The 18,967-nt window shown below is 38.2% G+C and overlaps 1 protein-coding gene across 1 annotated transcript in view; it reads right to left on the reverse strand.

The window, feature by feature from the left end:
* Window positions 1-17,810, reverse strand: part of LOC122055025 (photosynthetic NDH subunit of subcomplex B 1, chloroplastic-like) — a 37,792-nt gene extending 19,982 nt beyond the window's left edge. The window contains exon 1 of the mRNA XM_042616423.1: window positions 17,595-17,810. Within this exon, the coding sequence (XP_042472357.1) occupies window positions 17,595-17,810 (216 nt within the window). The remainder of the gene's footprint in view (window positions 1-17,594) is intronic.
* Window positions 17,811-18,967: the final 1,157 nt, after the last annotated feature.

Consider the following 18,967-nt stretch of genomic DNA (forward strand, 5'->3'; position numbering starts at 1 on the left):
ATCACTGTTTATAAGGAGGGTTCGAGCAGCAGCTTAGAACAACAATGCTCAAGCGACCTTTCTCCTGTGTACTGCTAACAAGACGACCTAAAAGTGCTACGACAAGTTACCGACGACCCGGAGCTGCGATTCTTGAATTTGTTATTGTCGGTATTATATTTCAGTTTACTTTGGTGTAATCCTTATTGTACTTCAGTTGTAATATTTTTAGAGCTTATAGTTGTTGCCCACCGGAAGCGATCAACGATCGCGGGCCTTGGAGTAGGAGTTGCCACAGGCTCCGAACCAAATAACTCCTCGTGTCCTTGTGTATTGTTTTTGTTCCCTTTTCTTTATTCCGTTGCTTAAACTCGTATGATTTACGAATTCGAAAAGAGTGAAAGCCACGAGCGCTATTCACCCCCCTCTAGCGCTTTCGATCCAACAATTGGTATCAGAGCGGGGTCGTGTTGATCTGGTGCAACCACCAATCACGCAATTTTTCATGGTATTTTCAGTTTTACGGAGTCAATTAGAATTAGCTTAATATCTATTCTAATTATTTTTTTTCGAATCGACTGTTGCTCGAGGTTGGTGTAACACCACTCGAGTTCGTTATTTCTTAACCTTATTTCCTGCACTGCTAATCCAAGACATAGTCTTGGGATATTTCTTCTATTTTTGTTTTGCATATTTAACAAATGGCCCAACAAGAGGGTTTCAGCACTGTTCGTCCCCCGCTCTTCTCCGGAGAAGACTTTGGGTACTGGAAGGGACGAATGGAAACTTACCTGAAGATCCAGTTTGATACCTGGATGATTATCAAGACTGGAATACAACTGCCAACCGATGAAGATGGCAAGCTGACACCTTGTGAAAAATGGGAACCGACTCTAATCAAGAAGGTGGAAGCTGATGCCAGAGCGACCTACACCCTCCAGTGCGGACTGACCAAGGAGGAGCTCAACAGAGTTAGACCGTTCTCTAGCGCAAAAGAGCTTTGGGAGAAGTTGATCGAACTCCACGATGGCACCTCTGACACCAAGGTCAGTAAAAGAGATCTTCTATTCAATAAACTATATAATCTAAAAATGCAGGAAGGAGAGACGACAAGTCAACTCCACGCGCGCATACAAGATGTTCTCAACGCCCTCCATGCAATCGGGCAGAAAGTCGAGAACCGAGACATCATAAGGTACGCACTAAACTCGTTTCCAAGGAGTACATTGTGGGCATCAATGGTAGATTCCTATAAAGTCTCCAAGGATCTATCTTCTATAAAGTTAGATGAGTTATTTTGTGAGTTTGAATTGCATGAACAGACTAATACACAGCCAACCGAGAAGGGTGTTGCTTTGGTTGCAGGTACCAGTCGAACATGAGAACCAAAATCACGACGAAGAACTAAACCGGAATCGGAAGTCGAACCCGACTCAGACGATGAAGATGATGAATTGACAACCGAACTAGTAAATCTTGTGAAGAAACTCTACAAGAAGAAGAAGGGCTTCAACAAGAGAGACCAAAAGAAAGCAGTACAATCCAAGGAAGGTCAACCCAGCTCAAGAGTCAAGTTCAAGGTGATCTGCTATGGGTGCAACCAGAAAGGGCACATCAAGGCCAACTACCCAAACCAAAAGGAAGCAAAGAAGCAGAAGAAAAGGAAGGTGCTGAAAGCAACTTGGGAAGAATCCTCAGAAGAAGACACCGATGATGAACTCGATCAGATGAGTCTACTTGCGCTGATGGCCCGGGACCAGATTGAACTGTCCGAGAGCGAGTGCGAGTCAGAAGCCGAGTCCGAACGAAGCCACGGATCCGTATCCGTTTCCGAAGGGCCTGACCCCGCTGTAAGTGTTCCTCGACTTAACAATTTAGTTAATTACTTACTACGCAAATTAGCTAAGTCAAAACTAAAGGTCAAGTCACTTCTAAAGGAAGTAGAAGTCCTTAAAGAAGTGACTAACCCCAAGACCTTGCCTGACCCAGTTCAGACTGGAAGTTCAACTCGAGTTAAAAAACTTGAGGAAGAAAACTCTAGTCTGAAAACTCAGGTTAAGGATTTAAAAAATATATTAGAACGGTTCTCTTTGGGCACCAAGAAGCTTGACCTAATTTTGGGACACAAAGAGTCATTTACAACAAAACTGGGCTAGGTTATAAAACTAAAAGAAAATATAGATCCTGCCTGTCCTTAGTAAATAGACAAAATAATAAATCAGTTCAAGCATGGATACCCAAGTCTAACCTGGTTAATCAAGTTAGACTTGGTCAATATTGGGTCCCTAAGGATCAAATACATTACCTCGATAGACCATATCGAGACTATGATCCAGGGGGAGCTAGAAGAAAAATAATAAAAATAAAACTAAATTAAATAAACTTAAAATAAAACTAAATTAAAAATAAAATCAAATTAAGTTCAAATTAAATCAAATTAAAATCCAAAGGAAGACTCCAGAATAGCTGGCACCTTCGAACTTAATCCACCCGATAAGGGTAACCAAGAGTAGACTACCCGACAGGGTAATTAAGGTTAGATTAAACTTGGCTAGGTTTAACTTGACTCACGGTACTGGTGAAGTATTGGATGATAGTACGTTGGGGAAGCTTAGTCATCGCATGTCTAGGAAGATATGACTTCGACCTGGTGCATTTGGCTAAGTGGAACTGACCGAAGCTACCCTTTATGGATCCTAACCAGTTAGACCAAGGTTTTGTACTAAGTTCAATGGGTAGAACTATTTGGAAAACCTCGAAGGCATGGTTACTTTAATGATGTCCTTGTGATTCGCCATAGCCCAGAAGTTTATCCAAAGAACACCTATTTGTTGAACCCAAAGCTAAACCTGGATCTAACATAAAGTTAAACCACACTCAAAAATTGAACCTAATTCATCTCACAAAAATTATAGGACTACCTGATTGAAAATTCAGAACGAGTGAGATAACTAAGGAATAGAAATTAAAAGTAAATCAAATTTGAAATTCAAATACAAACTCGAAATTCAAAATTCGTAATTATTTCTAATTCAAGATTCAAATTCGAAATTCGAATTAAAAATTAACTCAAATATTTTTCAAAAATTTAATTAACTTAAAATATTTTTTAAAAATTTAATTAACTTAAAATATTTTTCAAAAATTTAATTAACTTAAAATATTTTTCAAAAATTTAATTAACTTAAAATATTTTTCAAAAATTTAATCAACTTAAAATATTTTTCAAAAATGTAATTAACTTAAAATATTTTTCAAAAATTTAATCAACTTAAAATATTTTTCAAAAATTTAATTAACTTAAAAATTTAATTAACTTAAAATATTTTTTCAAAAATTTAATTAACTTAAAATTTTAATTAACTTAAAATACTTTTCAAAAATTTAATTAACTTAAAATATTTTTCAAAAATTTAATCAACTTAAAATATTTTTCAAAAATTTAATCAACTTAAAATATTTTTCAAAAATTTAATCAACTTAAAATATTTTTCAAAAATTTAATTAACTTAAAACATTTTTCAAAAATTTAATTAACTCAAAAATTTAATTAGCTTAAAATATTTTTCAAAAATTTAATCAACTTAAAATATTTTTCAAAAATTTAATTAACTTAAAATTTTAATTAACTTAAAATATTTTTCAAAAATTTAATCAACTTAAAATATTTTTCAAAAATTTAATTAACTTAAAATATTTTTTAAAAATTTAATTAACTTAAAATATTTTTCAAAAATTTAATTAACTTAAAATATTTTTCAAAAATATAATTAACTTAAAACATTTTTCAAAAATTTAATTAACTTAAAACATTTTTCAAAAATTTAATCAACTTAAAACATTTTTCAAAAATTTAATTAACTTAAATATTTTTCAAAAATTTAATTAACTTAAAATATTTTTCAAAAATTAAATTAACTTAAATATTTTTCAAAAATTAAATCAATTTTAAAACTCAACCATATCACAATCAGTCATAGACATAACTGATTGTTAATATAGAATGAATAAGATGGAGAATTAGAGAGATTATTTCAATCAAACTATCTGTTGATCCATCGAAATAAATCCAATTCAAATACCTTATGTGTAGGAATTGGATCAATGGATGTTGGATAATGGATGCTCCAGACATATGACTGGAGATAGATTGAAGTTCATTAAGCTCAAATACAAGAACCTAGGATCAGTTGCATTCGGCAATGACAGTAAACTTAAGGTAATCGGAAAAGGTAATATCGAACTTAATTCCGATTTTATTATTCGAAATATTTTATTAATTGAAGATTTTAACTTTAATTTACTAAGTATAAGTCAATTGTGTGATAGTGGCTACCTAGTTATTTTTAATAAGTCTAGGTGTTTAGTTAAAAATATTGATAACCCCGAAGTCATACTTAAGGGATTTAGGAAGAATAACATCTACAATTGATTTACCCAAATCATCAATAAAGTGCCTCTTGACACAACAAGAGGAAACCACCCTGTGGCACAGACGACTGGGTCACACTCATGCCAAACTCATTTCAAAAATGAGTCAAAATGGCTTAGTTAGAGGGCTACCCAAATTAAGAAACTTAGAAAATACAGTTTGCCAAGATTATCAACAAGGTAAGCAAACCAAATCAACCCACAAATCAACCAACCTAGATAGAACTGATTCCTTACTTGAGCTCCTACATTTAGACCTATTTGATTCACATGGAGCCAAATTACTAAGTAAGAACCAGTACTGCTTAGTGATAATTGATTATTACTCTAGGTTCACTTGAGTAAAATTTCTAAAGACAAAGGATGAAACCTTTGAAACTTTTAATAATTTCTGCAAGTTAATAGAAAATTAAAAAGGCACCAAAATTAAAAGAATAAGAAGTGATCATGGAGGTGAATTTAAAAATCAAAGGTTTACCCAATTTTGTAAGATTAATGGATACAAACATGAATTTTCATGCCCTAGAACCCCTCAACAGAATGGTCTAGTGGAACGGAAAAATAGAACCCTACAAGAGGCCGCTAGAACTATGTTAAGCGAGTATAACTTAAATCATCAATTTTGGGCTGAAGCAATAAATATGGCAAACTACATTCAAAATCGAATTCTAATTAACAAACTTCAAAATAAAACCCCTTATGAAATATATTATAATAAAATTCCCAACTTAAACTATTTAAAAGTATTTGGATGTAAAGTTCATATCTTAAACACTAAAGATTACTTAGGAAAATTTACACCCAAATCAAACCAAGGAATCTTTTTAGGATACTCCTCTACTAGTAGGGCCTTTAGGGTATATAACCAAAATACTTTAAAAGTTGAAGAAACAACTAATGAATCTTTGATGAATACAATAACCTACCCAATATAAATGAAAACGTTGACATCAATGCAAAAATTATAGAAGACGATGAAATTCAACCTAACATTAGTAAACCAGAGGAACTAACTCCTAACACAAATATAAGACCAACAAGAATAAGTACTACTCACCCACCTGACCAAATTTTGGGTGACCCAAACCTAGGAGTTAGAACTAGGTCTTCTTATAGAAACTTGAGCCAGATTGCCCTTATTTCTAAAATTGAGCCTAAGATTATAGAGGAAGCCCTACCTGACCCAAATTGGATCATTGCCATGCAGGAAGAGTTAGCTCAATTTGATAGAAACCAAGTCTGGGAACTTGTAGCTAAACCCGTAGATAAGTCCATAATTGACATCAAATGGGCATTTAGGAACAAATTGGATGATCAGGGTGAAATAATTAGAAACAAGGATAGACTAGTAGCCAAAGGTTTCAGTCAAGTTGAAGGTTTAGATTATGACGAAACCTATGCACCAGTAGCTAGACTCGAATCCATTAGGATGTTGCTGGCCTATGCAGCACATAAAGGATTTAGATTGTGTAACATCCTAAATTTTCTTGTTTTGAGTCCTAAAAGTGCTTATAAATATTTAGAAATGCTTTATAAATATTCTAGAGATTTTTATAAATTTTTAGAGTATTTTTATAGAATTTTCGGAGGTCGTTTGGTAATTTTACAAAAAGAAATAAAGTTGCGGCAAAAAGTCGTCAAGCCGAGATTCAACCCCGGAACCTCTTAGTAAGCAAAGTCTTAAGAATTTTAGGATAACCAGGTGCCCCAGCAGGGGTATGCTGAAAGAAAAGAGAGCAGAATAATTTTATGCAGAGAAAAGTTAATAAATACCCTTAGGTATAAATAGAAGAACTTAAGTGAAATAAGGGGATTCTCGACCTAATTCCTCCTCTTTCTTTTGTGCGCCGAATTTCTCCTGGGTTTGGGCGAAAAACAAAAGAGGCCTAGGGCTTCTTGTGGTGGCCAGCTAGGACAAGTTTTGAGGGACCTTTTGGATATTTCCTGACTCGTCTCGACGAGAGGAACGCGTGGACGTAAGCAAAGCGCGAGGATATCAAGTTTCACCGAAATCCTAGAGAGTTTTCGCGTTAGTAAGTTCAAGATAATACGGTAAGTACTGCTCACCTGCAGTAAGAGGTGTTTTCCGTTGATTTCTCGTCGTAGAAATATTATATGTGCAGATTTCTTTTGTGTTCTATGCATGATTGTGTGTTACCTACTTAGTTTCACTTATAGATGCATATGGAAAAATACCCTATCAGTATTTTGAGTTTAAGAAAAGTATAAGAAAGATAAAGAAAAGAAAGAAAAAGGCCAAGGCCTTAAGTAGATCCCAAAGTCAAGACTTTAGGGATTTTGGCACACAAGGTGTTTGTTAAAATGCCAAGGCATTTAAAGAAGAAGTAATTAAGATATTTTACTTTGAAAGGCCAGTACCCGACTTCCAAGGTTGTCATAAATAAATCCAGGTGTCCAATTCTGAGGTCTTGGCCTTGGTAGACCGAGGTCTGCTCTTTTAGGATTGGTGGCTCGCTACCCCAACCTATTAGGGAACGCGCATGAGATGGTACTTACGCCTTAGGGATCCCAAGTGAAGATATTTATTTTCAAGTATATGCTTTAGCAAAGTTTTCAAGTTTAAAGAATTTCCAAGTTTCAAGATAAGTTAAGAAAAAGCAAGTTTAACAAAGTTAAATGCTTGTTTATGTTTAAGAAAGTTAAATGCTTGCATATGCTTGTTGCCTTGAGTTAAACATATTTTAGTTCCTCTATTAGTACAAAAGTATTTACGCATGTTTATCAGTACTATCAGTGTAAGTAATATTAAAGGTTCTAGCATGAAAAGTATTTTAAAAGCATATTTGCACATTTCAAGATTTTTATGAGCTAGATAGTACTTACTAAGCCTTGTTGCTTATTAGTCGCATTTTCTCTTACTGCAGATAAAGGAAAAGAAAAACAATAGTGAAGGAAGGCGACAAGGGGATGCGTGATGGTGTGTGTGTGATGCCTGGACTATGGAAAGCCTTGGGAATTCGTTGGGAGCATATTAAGATATCCTTTTTAAAATTGCTAGTAAAATTTTAGAGATTTTACTTTTTAATTATTGTTAAGAGGATGTCATAAATTGTTAGTTTTGCATGGGTCGAGTGTCGTCTAGTATTTCTGTTATTAATGATTGAATAGACTAGTTTTGGTGGATGCTTATTAGATATTATGATTTCATATTTTCCTGAGATTGATGTTTTTGGCACATGAGGTATACTATTTGATACATTATATGTAGATTAGTTTTAAAGAGTGCAAGAAATTCATTATGGCCCTTTGCATGCTATTATAGTTAGAAATGCTTTAACTGCTTTAGAATTATGAGTTGAGTGTTGAAATGAATCATTTACGTTCCTTTATATGTTGCATGTTTAGTAAGAATGTATTAAGAAGCTAATAGTACTTATGTTACTTAACTGCATGTTATGATGTCACTCACCGTAAGAACCAAGTTAGTGGAAAAGTTCTGCATCTAAGTTTAGAAAATTTTATGTACTACTATCATTAGCATAAGCAACACTGGGTAAGTAAAGTTTATAGATAAGTATCATTCACCCTAGAGAGCACTAGGAGGGTGGGCATTATAGGTTGGTATCAGAGCGATTCTCATTCTCCAGCATCACACACATCAACATCAGCCTTGCCGCTTTCAAGTAAAAATGTATTTATACTTTCTTTTATGTTTTTCCTTTATTGCTTGCAAAATAGAGAAATGTTTAGAAGTACCTACTCATATGAGTTTAAAGTCAAGAATCATGCTCAAGTAAGATATATCTAGAAAGTATAGTGATGATTTCAAGTTTTCCCTCTGCATGACTAGATGGCAAGAAGAGGATGTCCCCGTACCACTCGTACTGAGAACCGAGCTCAAGAGAACGAGGAGCCCAGAACAACTGAGACCAATCTTTTTGAAGTTGTTGCTCAACTCCAGAGACAAGTAGCAGAGTAGCAACAAGTGGTTGTTAATCTGATGGCTAATCAGCAGCCAGCCCCTACCACTCCCCCAACTGTAAACATGGAGACTCCAGTGATGACTGAGGTTCCACCAGCTGCCCCGGAAGTCGCCACAGGGATTAAAAGACAAGAAGCATACCTTATCCAATGGCTGAAGCTGAAACCAGAAAGTTTCTAGGGCACGACTGAGCCCTGGGATGCCCAGGCTTGGTTCAAAATGCTAGAGAGCACAATGGAGCTTCTTGACTGGCCAGAAGTTGAGAAGGTCAAGTGTGCCTCCTTCTGCCTATCTGGAGATGCTCGTGTGTGGTGGGAGAGAGTTAAGAGAAAGAGAGCAGCCAACCAGATGAGCTGGGCTGACTTCGAGACAGAGTTTTTCGAAGAATTCTTCCGCCAACGGATCACCAATAAACATTATGAGGAGTTTATAGAATTCAGACAAGGTGACCTGCCAGTAGAAGAAGCAGTCAAAAGATTCAACAGGCTAGCTCGTCTCTGCCCAAAGTTAGTAAGTACAGAGAAAGAACGAGTTAGACTGATGCTCCGAATGCTGAGGCCAGAAATAGCACTTAACGTGAGTAGTGGAACTCACCGACCACAGACTGGTGAAGAGCTGGTCAGCAGGGCATTAGTCGCTGAGTACTACCTGAACAGCATCAAGGCACAAAAAACACAGCTCAAGCCAGTCAAGATAGAGGACAAGACAGCGGGAAGTTAGAAACCCCAGTCAAGTAAGCAGAACTGGAAGGACAAAGATAACAAAAGGAAATGATGGAATACAGGAGGCAGCCAAAAGGGAGGTCCAGTAAACAAGCAGGCCAAGTTCCCTCCCTGTCTTAAATGTGGGAGACTACATCTAGGAGCATGTCTTTTGGGCATGACTGGATGTTATTCGTGTGGTCAAGAAGGACACCTGGCTAAGGCATGTCCTAACAAACTCAAAGCACCTCAGCAACAGGCAGAGCAATATGGGAACAAGCCTCAGTTACACTACATGCCTGCAACTCTGGACGGACCCCAGCTCAGTCAAGGAAGGTTGGAAGCCCCACCAATTTCAGCCAGTGCCAGAGTATTCTTCCTCACAAAAGAGGAAGCTGCTAGTGCCTCCACGGTCGTAACAGGTCAAGTAGTTATTTTTCAGCATTTAGCTACTACACTATTTGATACTAGGGTGACCCATTCTTTTATATCAGTACCCTTTACCAAAGAATTTCAGGTGCCTACAGAGAGCATGAACTCCAAGTTCTTAACAACCCTACCTTCTGGAGAAGTCATGGAGTCTAACCAATGGCTCCGGGTTGTACCAGTCAGAATTTCAGACCGAGAGCTATATGTCGATCTAGTCGACCTTTCGATGCAAGATTTTGATATCATTCTGGGTATGGATTTCCTCAGCAAGTATAGTGCCTTGGTGGACTGCCGCAGAAGGAAAGTGATTTTCAGTCTAGAAGGTGAATCATCCTTTGAGTTCACGGGAGTCCCAAAGAGGAAGACCCAGAAATTCCTCTCTTCTCTAACAGCTCACCAGATGTTAGCTAAAGGGTGTGCTGGTTTTCTTGCATACATTGTGAATGCAGAAGAAAAGAAGGGACTCAAGCAGGAGGATGTTCGGGTAGTTTGTGAGTATCCAGAGGTATTTCCAGAAGAGCTACCTAGACTACCTCCCAACAGAGAAGTGGAGTTCGAAATTGAGTTGGTTCCTGGTACCGGTCCAATTTCAAAAGCTCCGTACCGGATGTCTCCAGCAGAGCTCAAAGAGTTATAAGAATAACTTCAGGAGCTACTTGACAAAGGTTTCATCCGCTCCAGTCATTCACCATGGGGAGCTCTAGTGTTGTTCGTTAAGAATAAAGATGGATCTATGCAGATGTGTATAGATTATAGAGCACTGAATAAAGTAACAGTTAAGAACAAGTACCCTCTTCCCAGAATAGATGATCTCTTTGATCAGCTAAGAGGGGCCACAGTTTTCTCGAAGATATATTTACGCTCGGGATATAACCAGCTGAAGGTTAAAGAAAGTGACATACCCAGAACAGCATTCAGAACGAGATATGGTCACTATGAATTTGTAGTGATGCCGTTTGGAGTGACCAATGCTCCAGCAGTCTTTATGGAACTAATGAATCATGTCTTCAGGGAATATCTAGATAAATTCGTGATTGTGTTCATCGATGATATTCTGATATATTCACAAACTCCAGAGGACCATGCTATACACTTGAGAATAGTGCTGCAGATCCTTCAACAGAAATAGCTCTATGCAAAATTCTCAAAGTGTGAGTTCTGGTTAGACCAAGTAGCATTCCTAGGACACGTCATCTCAAAAGAGGGCATCAAAGTAGATCCTGCTAAGATAGAGGTAGTCAGCAACTGGTGTAGACCCAAAAACACCAGGGAAATCAGAAGTTTCTTAGGTCTGGTAGGGTATTACAGAAAGTTCATGGAGGACTTTTCCCGGATAGCCTCTCCACTTACAGCCCTGACCAGAAAGAACAAGAAGTTTGAGTGGTCAGATAAGTGCGAGCACAGTTTTCTAGAGCTGAAGAAAAGACTGACCAGTGCCCCCATTCTGACTATTCCAGAGAGTGACAAGAATTTTGATATATATAGTGATGCTTCCAAGATGGGCCTTGGGGTTGTACTCATGCAAGAGGGGAAGATTATAGATTATGCTTCCAGACAACTCAAAGACTATGAGAAGAACTACCCTACTCATGATCTTGAGCTAGCAACTGTTGAAAATTTAGCTAAGTATTTTCTAACAAATTTTCAAATTTAGCTCTAAAACATGTTTTTTCAAAGAATTCAACTAGGTTTCAAAATGGCTAAAGTTACATTTCAAAGTCAACTTTTTATTAGCCTTTTAAACTCAGTTGAAAGAAAAAATGCTCTTGCGACTTTGATTTCACTTAGCTAAGACTTTATAATGAATTATAAAAAGCTAATTTATAAAATCTTCTTAGCCTTTTAAAACTTTTTATTAGTCTTTTTTCCTCTTACCTTTTTCCTAAAATCTTCATAAAAAGTTAAGATTTTTTTCAAACGTGTTTATTTTTTGATAAATAGCAAAGGGGGAGAGTAGGGAAATTCAAAAGAAAATTTTTATAAAGAAAGTTTTAAAGAAAGCCTTGATTAAGGGGGAGCCTGACAAAGTTTAAGTTTTAGCTTAACCATGCTGACATTCAAAATTTGTTAAGTCTGCTTACTTAAACTTTATGCATCAATTTTACTTAGCTTTGAATTTCAGTTGTCATAATCAAAAAGGGGGAGATTGTTGGTGCGGGAAGCATCCGACGATCGACTGTTGTTTTGATAATGGCAAAGGAATTCAAAGTTAAGTTGTTTTGTGATCTAACGTACTTAATTGAGTGTTTCAGGAAAGTCCTAGCTGCGGTTAGGTAAGTGGAAACCCCTAGGGGGTGGTAACCCTATGCGGAAAGTCTTGGCGGGTCGAGAGCTTCAGGCAAAAGTCCTAGGGGGGTAACCCTAGGTGGAAAGTCCTGGTGTCGCGAACCAGGTGAAAGACTGGACGGGCCGGGAAGCGGAAGTCCAGCAGAAAGTCCGGGAGCTTCGAACGCTGAGCAAAAGTCCAGTCGATCTGGAGGATCGCACTGTCAACAGGTAAATCTCCTAAGTGGAGTAGGTGAGGACGCGTTCCCCGTAGAGGGAACAGTAGGCGTCGGGTGACCTAGGGTTTCCGGTTAGAAATTCGAAGTCAGACTCGGACAGTCCGATGACTGTCAATTATATCTATCATATTGTTTCTGTGCTAACTTTGTTTTGCAGGGATTGTATTTGGGACTAACACATTTTGCAGGATCAAAGAAGCACACTTAGCCTCGGATGAACAGTGTCCGAGGCACCTCCATGGAGCTTGGAGGCGCCTCGGTTGCTAGCCAAAGCCAGCTGTCCTGAGAAGCTGGAGGCACCTCAGAGGAAGCTGGAGGCACCTTGGACTAGGCGTTAGAGGCGCCTTGTAGCAGCTTAGAGGCGCCTTCAATGTGATAAGGTGCGACCAGATCAGAGCTGATCCACGCGTGCGACTCGGCGGCCTGGAGGCCCCTCGGACAGGCTTGGAGGCACCTCCATCACTGTTTATAAGGAGGGTTCGAGTAGCAGCTTAGAACAACAATTCTCAAGCGACCTTTCTCCTGTGTGCTACTAACAAGACGACCCAGAAGTGCTACGACAAGTTACCGACGACTAGGAGCTGGGATTCTTCAATCTGTTGTTGTTAGTATTATATTTCAGTTTAGTTTGGTGTAATCCTTATTGTACTTCAGTTGTAATATTTTTCGAGCTTATAGTTGTTTCCCACCGGAAGCGATCAACGATCGCGGGCCTTAGAGTAGGAGTCTCCACAGGCTCCGAACCAAGTAACTCCTCGTGTCCTTGTGTATTATTTTTGTTCCCTTTTCTTTATTCCGTTGCTTAAACTCGTACGATTTATGAATTCGAAAAGAGTGAAAGCCATGAGCGCTATTCACCCCCCCCCCCTCTAGCGCTTTCGATCCAACACATTTTATTATTTGGTTAAGTATGTATGACTTTGTATATTTGTAGTCATTAATAACATTCTCACGCAAGGTTGCCTTCCAACAACTGATAAAGACAGATACAGAAGATGAAGAGGTTAGGTATATTTTTATTCCTTTGTGCAGTGATAATGCACACTTCCTCTTGTTGATGGTGGGCACCAAATCACTGACGTTCAATCATTACAATTCTTTAGCAAGTGGAAGAAAATACAAATATAAATTTGATGCAGCGGTGAGCATCCAATATTCATGTGTACATTTGTATTGTAGTATAAATGCTAGTTGATGTAAAATTTAAATTTCCTCTTCAATCTTACAGGTATCAGATTTAAAACTCTATAGTCATGAGAACCTTGCTTCTATTGATCCAAATTTGAAAGGCATCATCCCTTCGATCAATGGATGTCTCGCATAATAGAATGTCCATAACAAGAATCCAGGTAAGTTGAGCAAATAGTGTGAATAGGAAATATTGATATGCAATATTGTACATTAAATTGGTGATGTTATTTATAGCCTTGACTGTTGCTTCTTTGTGATCCAATATATTTGATGTCTTCTATACGATATGAAGATAGACTTCAAATAAGGAGACATGAAAAAAAAATAGAATTGATGTAATTATATCAATTTTGAGGGATAAGTTCTGTAAAATATTGGATTAAATATCCATAGTGTTGTAAGCCAAAAAGTTGGTAGGGAATGTAAAGCTACAATTACGTAGTGTTGGTAATTTTATATCTTTGTATGTAGTCTATGTTGTTTAATACAGTGGTATTTATGATATGAGAAGAGTATACTAAACTGTCACATGAATAATAATATTATTGCATAGTGATTAGTAAACTAAAAATCATAATATCCAAATTGTCATGATGGTGCTTATAATTGAAAAGAGACATAATTTATATAACTTATATTACACACCATATCTATCTTTTGAAAACTAAAAACTTTGTAACGGATGGGATCGATTTTTCAGAAATCAAAATAGGATAGGTCCAACACTCAATTTCAAGCGTACAAGGTCTGCATCAAAATTTGAATTAGGCATGTAATTATGGAACTCTAAAGTAACTAAGTTAAGAGTAAAATAAAAAATTGGTTGTTAACCCGGTAACTAAAAGATTCTCATGTTCTGTGCTAAATGGCACGGAGCAAGAACTTCTTATCCAAGGTGTATAACTAATTCTTGACACCATATATACCATCTCCCCTCTCAAACCTTCATAGGGAACCTGATTTCAAGTAAATCCAAGTAACGTAGGGTCATAAGTGAGTTTTGGTCAAAACCTATTGATGGACCTAAATACTTCTTATTGGACCCATTCAAAGTCCAATTAGATTCTGGTATTGCAAGGACTCCAATGGTGTTATCCATTACTACGTATATTATCTGTCTTCCGAACATCCAACGACTTTGCATAATCATCAGCATTGATGTTTATAGGTTGAACTCGCACACCTGAAACATATCCCCACATAGATTTTTCCCACAAGAAGTTTTTTATCCCCAATACGAATAATTTTTTTCATCCAGTCAGACATTAATCGATTGAAGCTAATAATCTGTGTGACCACTCATGATGATAGAACGAATTGTATTCACGAATAACCGAACAATAAATAAAACCAAGTTGATACAAAAATAAAAGAAACCTAATTAAAACTGTAAGGTTACGACAAAAAATTTTTTGGGGACTTCGCCCCGAACCCCGAGCGGGATGCGCTGCTGTGGATCGAATTAACAGTTCTTCAATCAAATTATCAAAAAATATAGAAATGAAGGCTATGATACCAGGTAAAAATTGACACCAAAGGAAAAAAAAAAAGTAGTCATCTTGATTTGATAAATCTAACAAAACCTTATATAATTAATTAGAAAAAGAACTTAAACCCTAAATTAAAAAGACAAAAGACTAACTTACTTTAAAACTATAAATAAATCATTCTAATAAAATTATATAATATAACACTTCTTACATATTACAATTCCAAATTAACGTGCTGATATTCTTATAAATTTAAGATTTATGTTTCTTATTAATTTATTTTTTAAAATTTTTCAGTCTATCGAATCTTAGTCAAAAGTCATTGGTGATGACAAGAGTCGTCGTTACTCTGATCGGCCCCTAAATTTATCAATATTTTTATTTTTAAATTTAAAATCTTAATAAAAAAATCTAAAAATTTAAAAGCTTAAAAATATTTTATTATTTTAGTTGTCTATTGTTTTTAAGTAAATAATTACAAGAAGGAAAATAATAATAACAAAAAATAAAATTACCTTGGAGCTCTTTTAGTCAAAGCTCTATAGATGGAGATTAAAATATTTAGGGGGCGTTTGGTTCTTTCCTAGGAATAGGAATCGGAATGGGAATCATAATATTGTGGAATTGGAATGGGTATAAGCATGAATATCACTCTTAAAAGCAATGTTTGGTTAGTTGAATATTTTCTATTGGAATAAATCAAAATTTTCTTTTTTACCCTTAAAGGGAAATAAGAGAAAAAATTAGATGTGAGAGAAAGTTGAATGTGAGAAAAATATGATGAGAGAGAATAATGAGAGAGAAAGTATGATGGAAAAGAATAAAGAGAGAGAACATGAGGAAAGAGAGTATGATGGAGAGAACATGATGATAGAAGATGAGAGAAAAAATATGATGAGAGAGGATGAAGAGAGAGAAAGTATAATCAGAAAAAATAAGGAGAGAAAGTGTGATGGGAGAGATTGAGGAGAGAGAAAGTATATGAGAGAGAAAGTATAATGAGAGAGAAAGTATGATGAGAAAAATAGGAAAGCGAATGTGATGAGAGAGATTGAGGAGAGAGAAAACATGATGAGAGAGAAAGTGCATTGAGAAAAAAGGGTGAGAGTGTGATGGGAGAGATTGAGGAGAGAGAAGGTGTGATGAGATAGAAAGCATGATGAGAGAGAAAGTGTGATGAGAAGAAAGAGAAAAGAGAGTGTGATGTGAGAGATTGAGGAGAGAGAAAGTATGATGAGAGAGGAAGTGTGATTGAAAAAAAAGAGAGAAGAGAGTGTAATAGAAGATATTAAGGAGAGAGAAAGTGTGATAAGAGATAAAATGTAATGAGAAAAAAAGAGGAAACAAAATGTGATGAGAGAGATTAAAGATAGAGAAAGTGGGTGATAAAATGAGGAGAGAGAAAATATGATGAGAGAGAATATGGAGAGAGAAAGTAATATGAAAGAAAGAATAAATAAATATATTTTGATATTTTATATTAAGGGGAAAAAATTTAGTTTTGGGTCAAGGGTATTTTTGGAATAAGGGAATATTTTGATTATTGAAAATAGAGTAATGACTCATTGAACGAGGGAGACACGGGAATGAGTTATTACCCAATTATAAGGATTCATTCCGTTATTTGTATTTCCATTCTTATAATCCAAACATCAACAATGGCAATCAATGATTGCTATTCTCAATCCCCACGCTTATTCCCCTAAACAAACACCCCCTTAGCCTAATAAAATTTAAATTGTCCTATCCTTTTCGCAAGAGTTTCATTACAAACAGCGTATGAACACGAAGCGACTGGCCATTAATTGCTTGTTTGGCAACAATTATTAGGAAGGAAAACAAGATACAACAATTAAATTTTATGAAACTAATTATATGAATGTTTATATACGTTGTGATGCGGCGATAAGGAGGTGCCCATCCAGACGTTGGTCAGTTGTCATGATGGAGGTCAAAGTTAAGAAGGTCAATCCTTAGGTATTATATGGCCATACGGATGATAATCGTATGGGTCGGTCAGACGAGTGAGTCCCCCGACCGGGAGGAGGAGGTGTCCGGTCCGACCCCACCTTTGACTTGGGGAGGTATGTCAAACAGCTCGAGTTTATTATTGGACGTCGAGCGGAGGAGAAGACTATAGGTGGAATCCTGACCAAGCAACTACCCCGCTTGGCCTAGCAATAGGACTCAGCAGTCACAGCAGAGTTCCGGCCGACCGGACGCGCCACAAGCGCAGCGAAGTTCCATCAGAGCGGACGGGACACAGGAACAATAGTTCTGGCCGAGCGGCTAATCCGATCAGCCTAGTGACAGATCCACTGTTGTTTCTCAACATCCTTTTGGGAGTTAGTACCGTTGACAGCAGGCATGGTTGACAAGGAGATCGTACGACAAAAGCTTCCATTGTCACATCAGATATATGCTCGCTTGTTAAGATATTGTGTTAGGGACATTTTACTGGCAAGTCTTTTCAGGGAAAACTTTGGGAAGCGTGCTCGCTTGGGAAACGTGCATGCGCGCTATAGGAACTCTATATAAAGGGGGTCTAAGCATCGGCGGAGGTACGCGATATACACTATTTGTAATATAGTCTTCATTCTTGTTGCTCCGCCTTCTACATCATCGCCGGTGACTGACTTGAGCGTCGGAGGACCAACACCTGGAACCCCTTCCCTGGCTCGGCATCGACGTCATCTGTCTTGCAGGGTGGAGTGGAGTCTACGAGCGGTTAGCAGGACATCCACGTCCCCAGCTTTCCATCTCATCGACTTTCGGACAGGATCATATTGGTGTCGTCTATGGGAAATTAGCCTGCATCGGAATCGAGAAGATGGAGGACGACTCACTACCGTGATACTCACCAAGGAGGAGCTCGACATGCTCATGCAAGCCCGAGCGGCAAAGATAGTCGAGCAGTAGCAACAACAGGCGTTAGCCGATTGACAAGCACAGCAGCCGGCGACGTCGGCAGCAGGAGGGCGAGCAAGATTAGAAGATCGAGCAGAACAAGTCTCCGTATGGGGGCAGAGTAGGAAGCCGACTGGCACACAGGGGGAAGCACCGCCCGCGCCGATCCCCTTCCATCGCGTGTTGTTCCAAACCCCCTCAGAAATAGCCCAGGCGAACCAAGAATGGGGATCATCTTCGGATGACACTCCCGTTTAGGACACACGAAAAGGCAAGGCGCCCAGAAGTCAAGCTTAACCCGAACGGATCAATCAACAGTTCTCTGAGGAGATCTTGTAGGACCCTCTGCCAAGGTACTATACTCCGTTGGTGATCGGAGAATACAGCGGACCGACTGACTCAGATAACCATCTGGATAAATTCGACAATGCGGCTACACTCCATCAGTACACAAACAGGGTGAAATACCGGATCTTCCTCACCACTCTCTCTAAATCGGCGCAGTGTTGGTTCAGACGATTACTGGGCGGATCTATACGCAGCTTCAAGGACTTTCGAGCTACTTTCTTACATCATTTCGCCAACAGTCGACGCTATCAAAAGATGAGCGTCTGCCTCTTCTCCCTGAAGCAAGGATCCAAGGAAACACTCCGAGCCTACATCAAGCACTTCAATCAGGTGGTCATGGACATCCCATCGATCTCATATGAAACGATGATGAATGTCTTCACACAAGGGCTCGTCGAAGGAGAGTTCTTCTGATCACTCATCAGGAAGCCGCCTAAGGACTTCGACCAGCTGCTCAAGAAAGCCAATGAATATATAAACGTAGAAGAAGCCCAAGAGGTAAGGAAAAAAGAAATGTCGATCGAACCCCCCGCGACATTCGAGCGTCGACCATCGAACAACCACTAGCTGCCTAAAGGGCCAAGGGCAGAGGGAGTGCGACCACACCAGGAGACCAGGATACATGTTGTGCAGCATGTGGCTTCCGATCGGTAGAAGGCGGCCAAAGGCAAGGTATGGATACCAATGTTCTGCTCCTTTCATCAGTCAGTGACACACAACACGCGTGACTGCTATGATCTGACACCGATCATCAGCCGACCGGCTCCAAGAGGATACTGTCGCTGATCTCCTTCTCTCGATCAGTGCCATAGGCATAGATCCACCGGGCAGCGTGACGAGAGAAGGGTGCCCGGGTGATGTGACCATCAACACCAGCGTAGAGATGACACGGGTCCCTCTCGACTCCCTGCTAAGCACAATAGATCCTTCGCTCGGGAAGAAGAAAACAAAAACAATGCCGCCCAGGGTGAAATAGGCATGATCGTCGGGGGGCCGACCGGCGGGGACTCCAACAGAGTCAGGAAGTCTCACGCTTGTCGACTG

Source organism: Zingiber officinale, chromosome 3B (assembly GCF_018446385.1).
Source record: "Zingiber officinale cultivar Zhangliang chromosome 3B, Zo_v1.1, whole genome shotgun sequence".
Classification (NCBI taxonomy): Eukaryota; Viridiplantae; Streptophyta; class Magnoliopsida; order Zingiberales; family Zingiberaceae; genus Zingiber; species Zingiber officinale.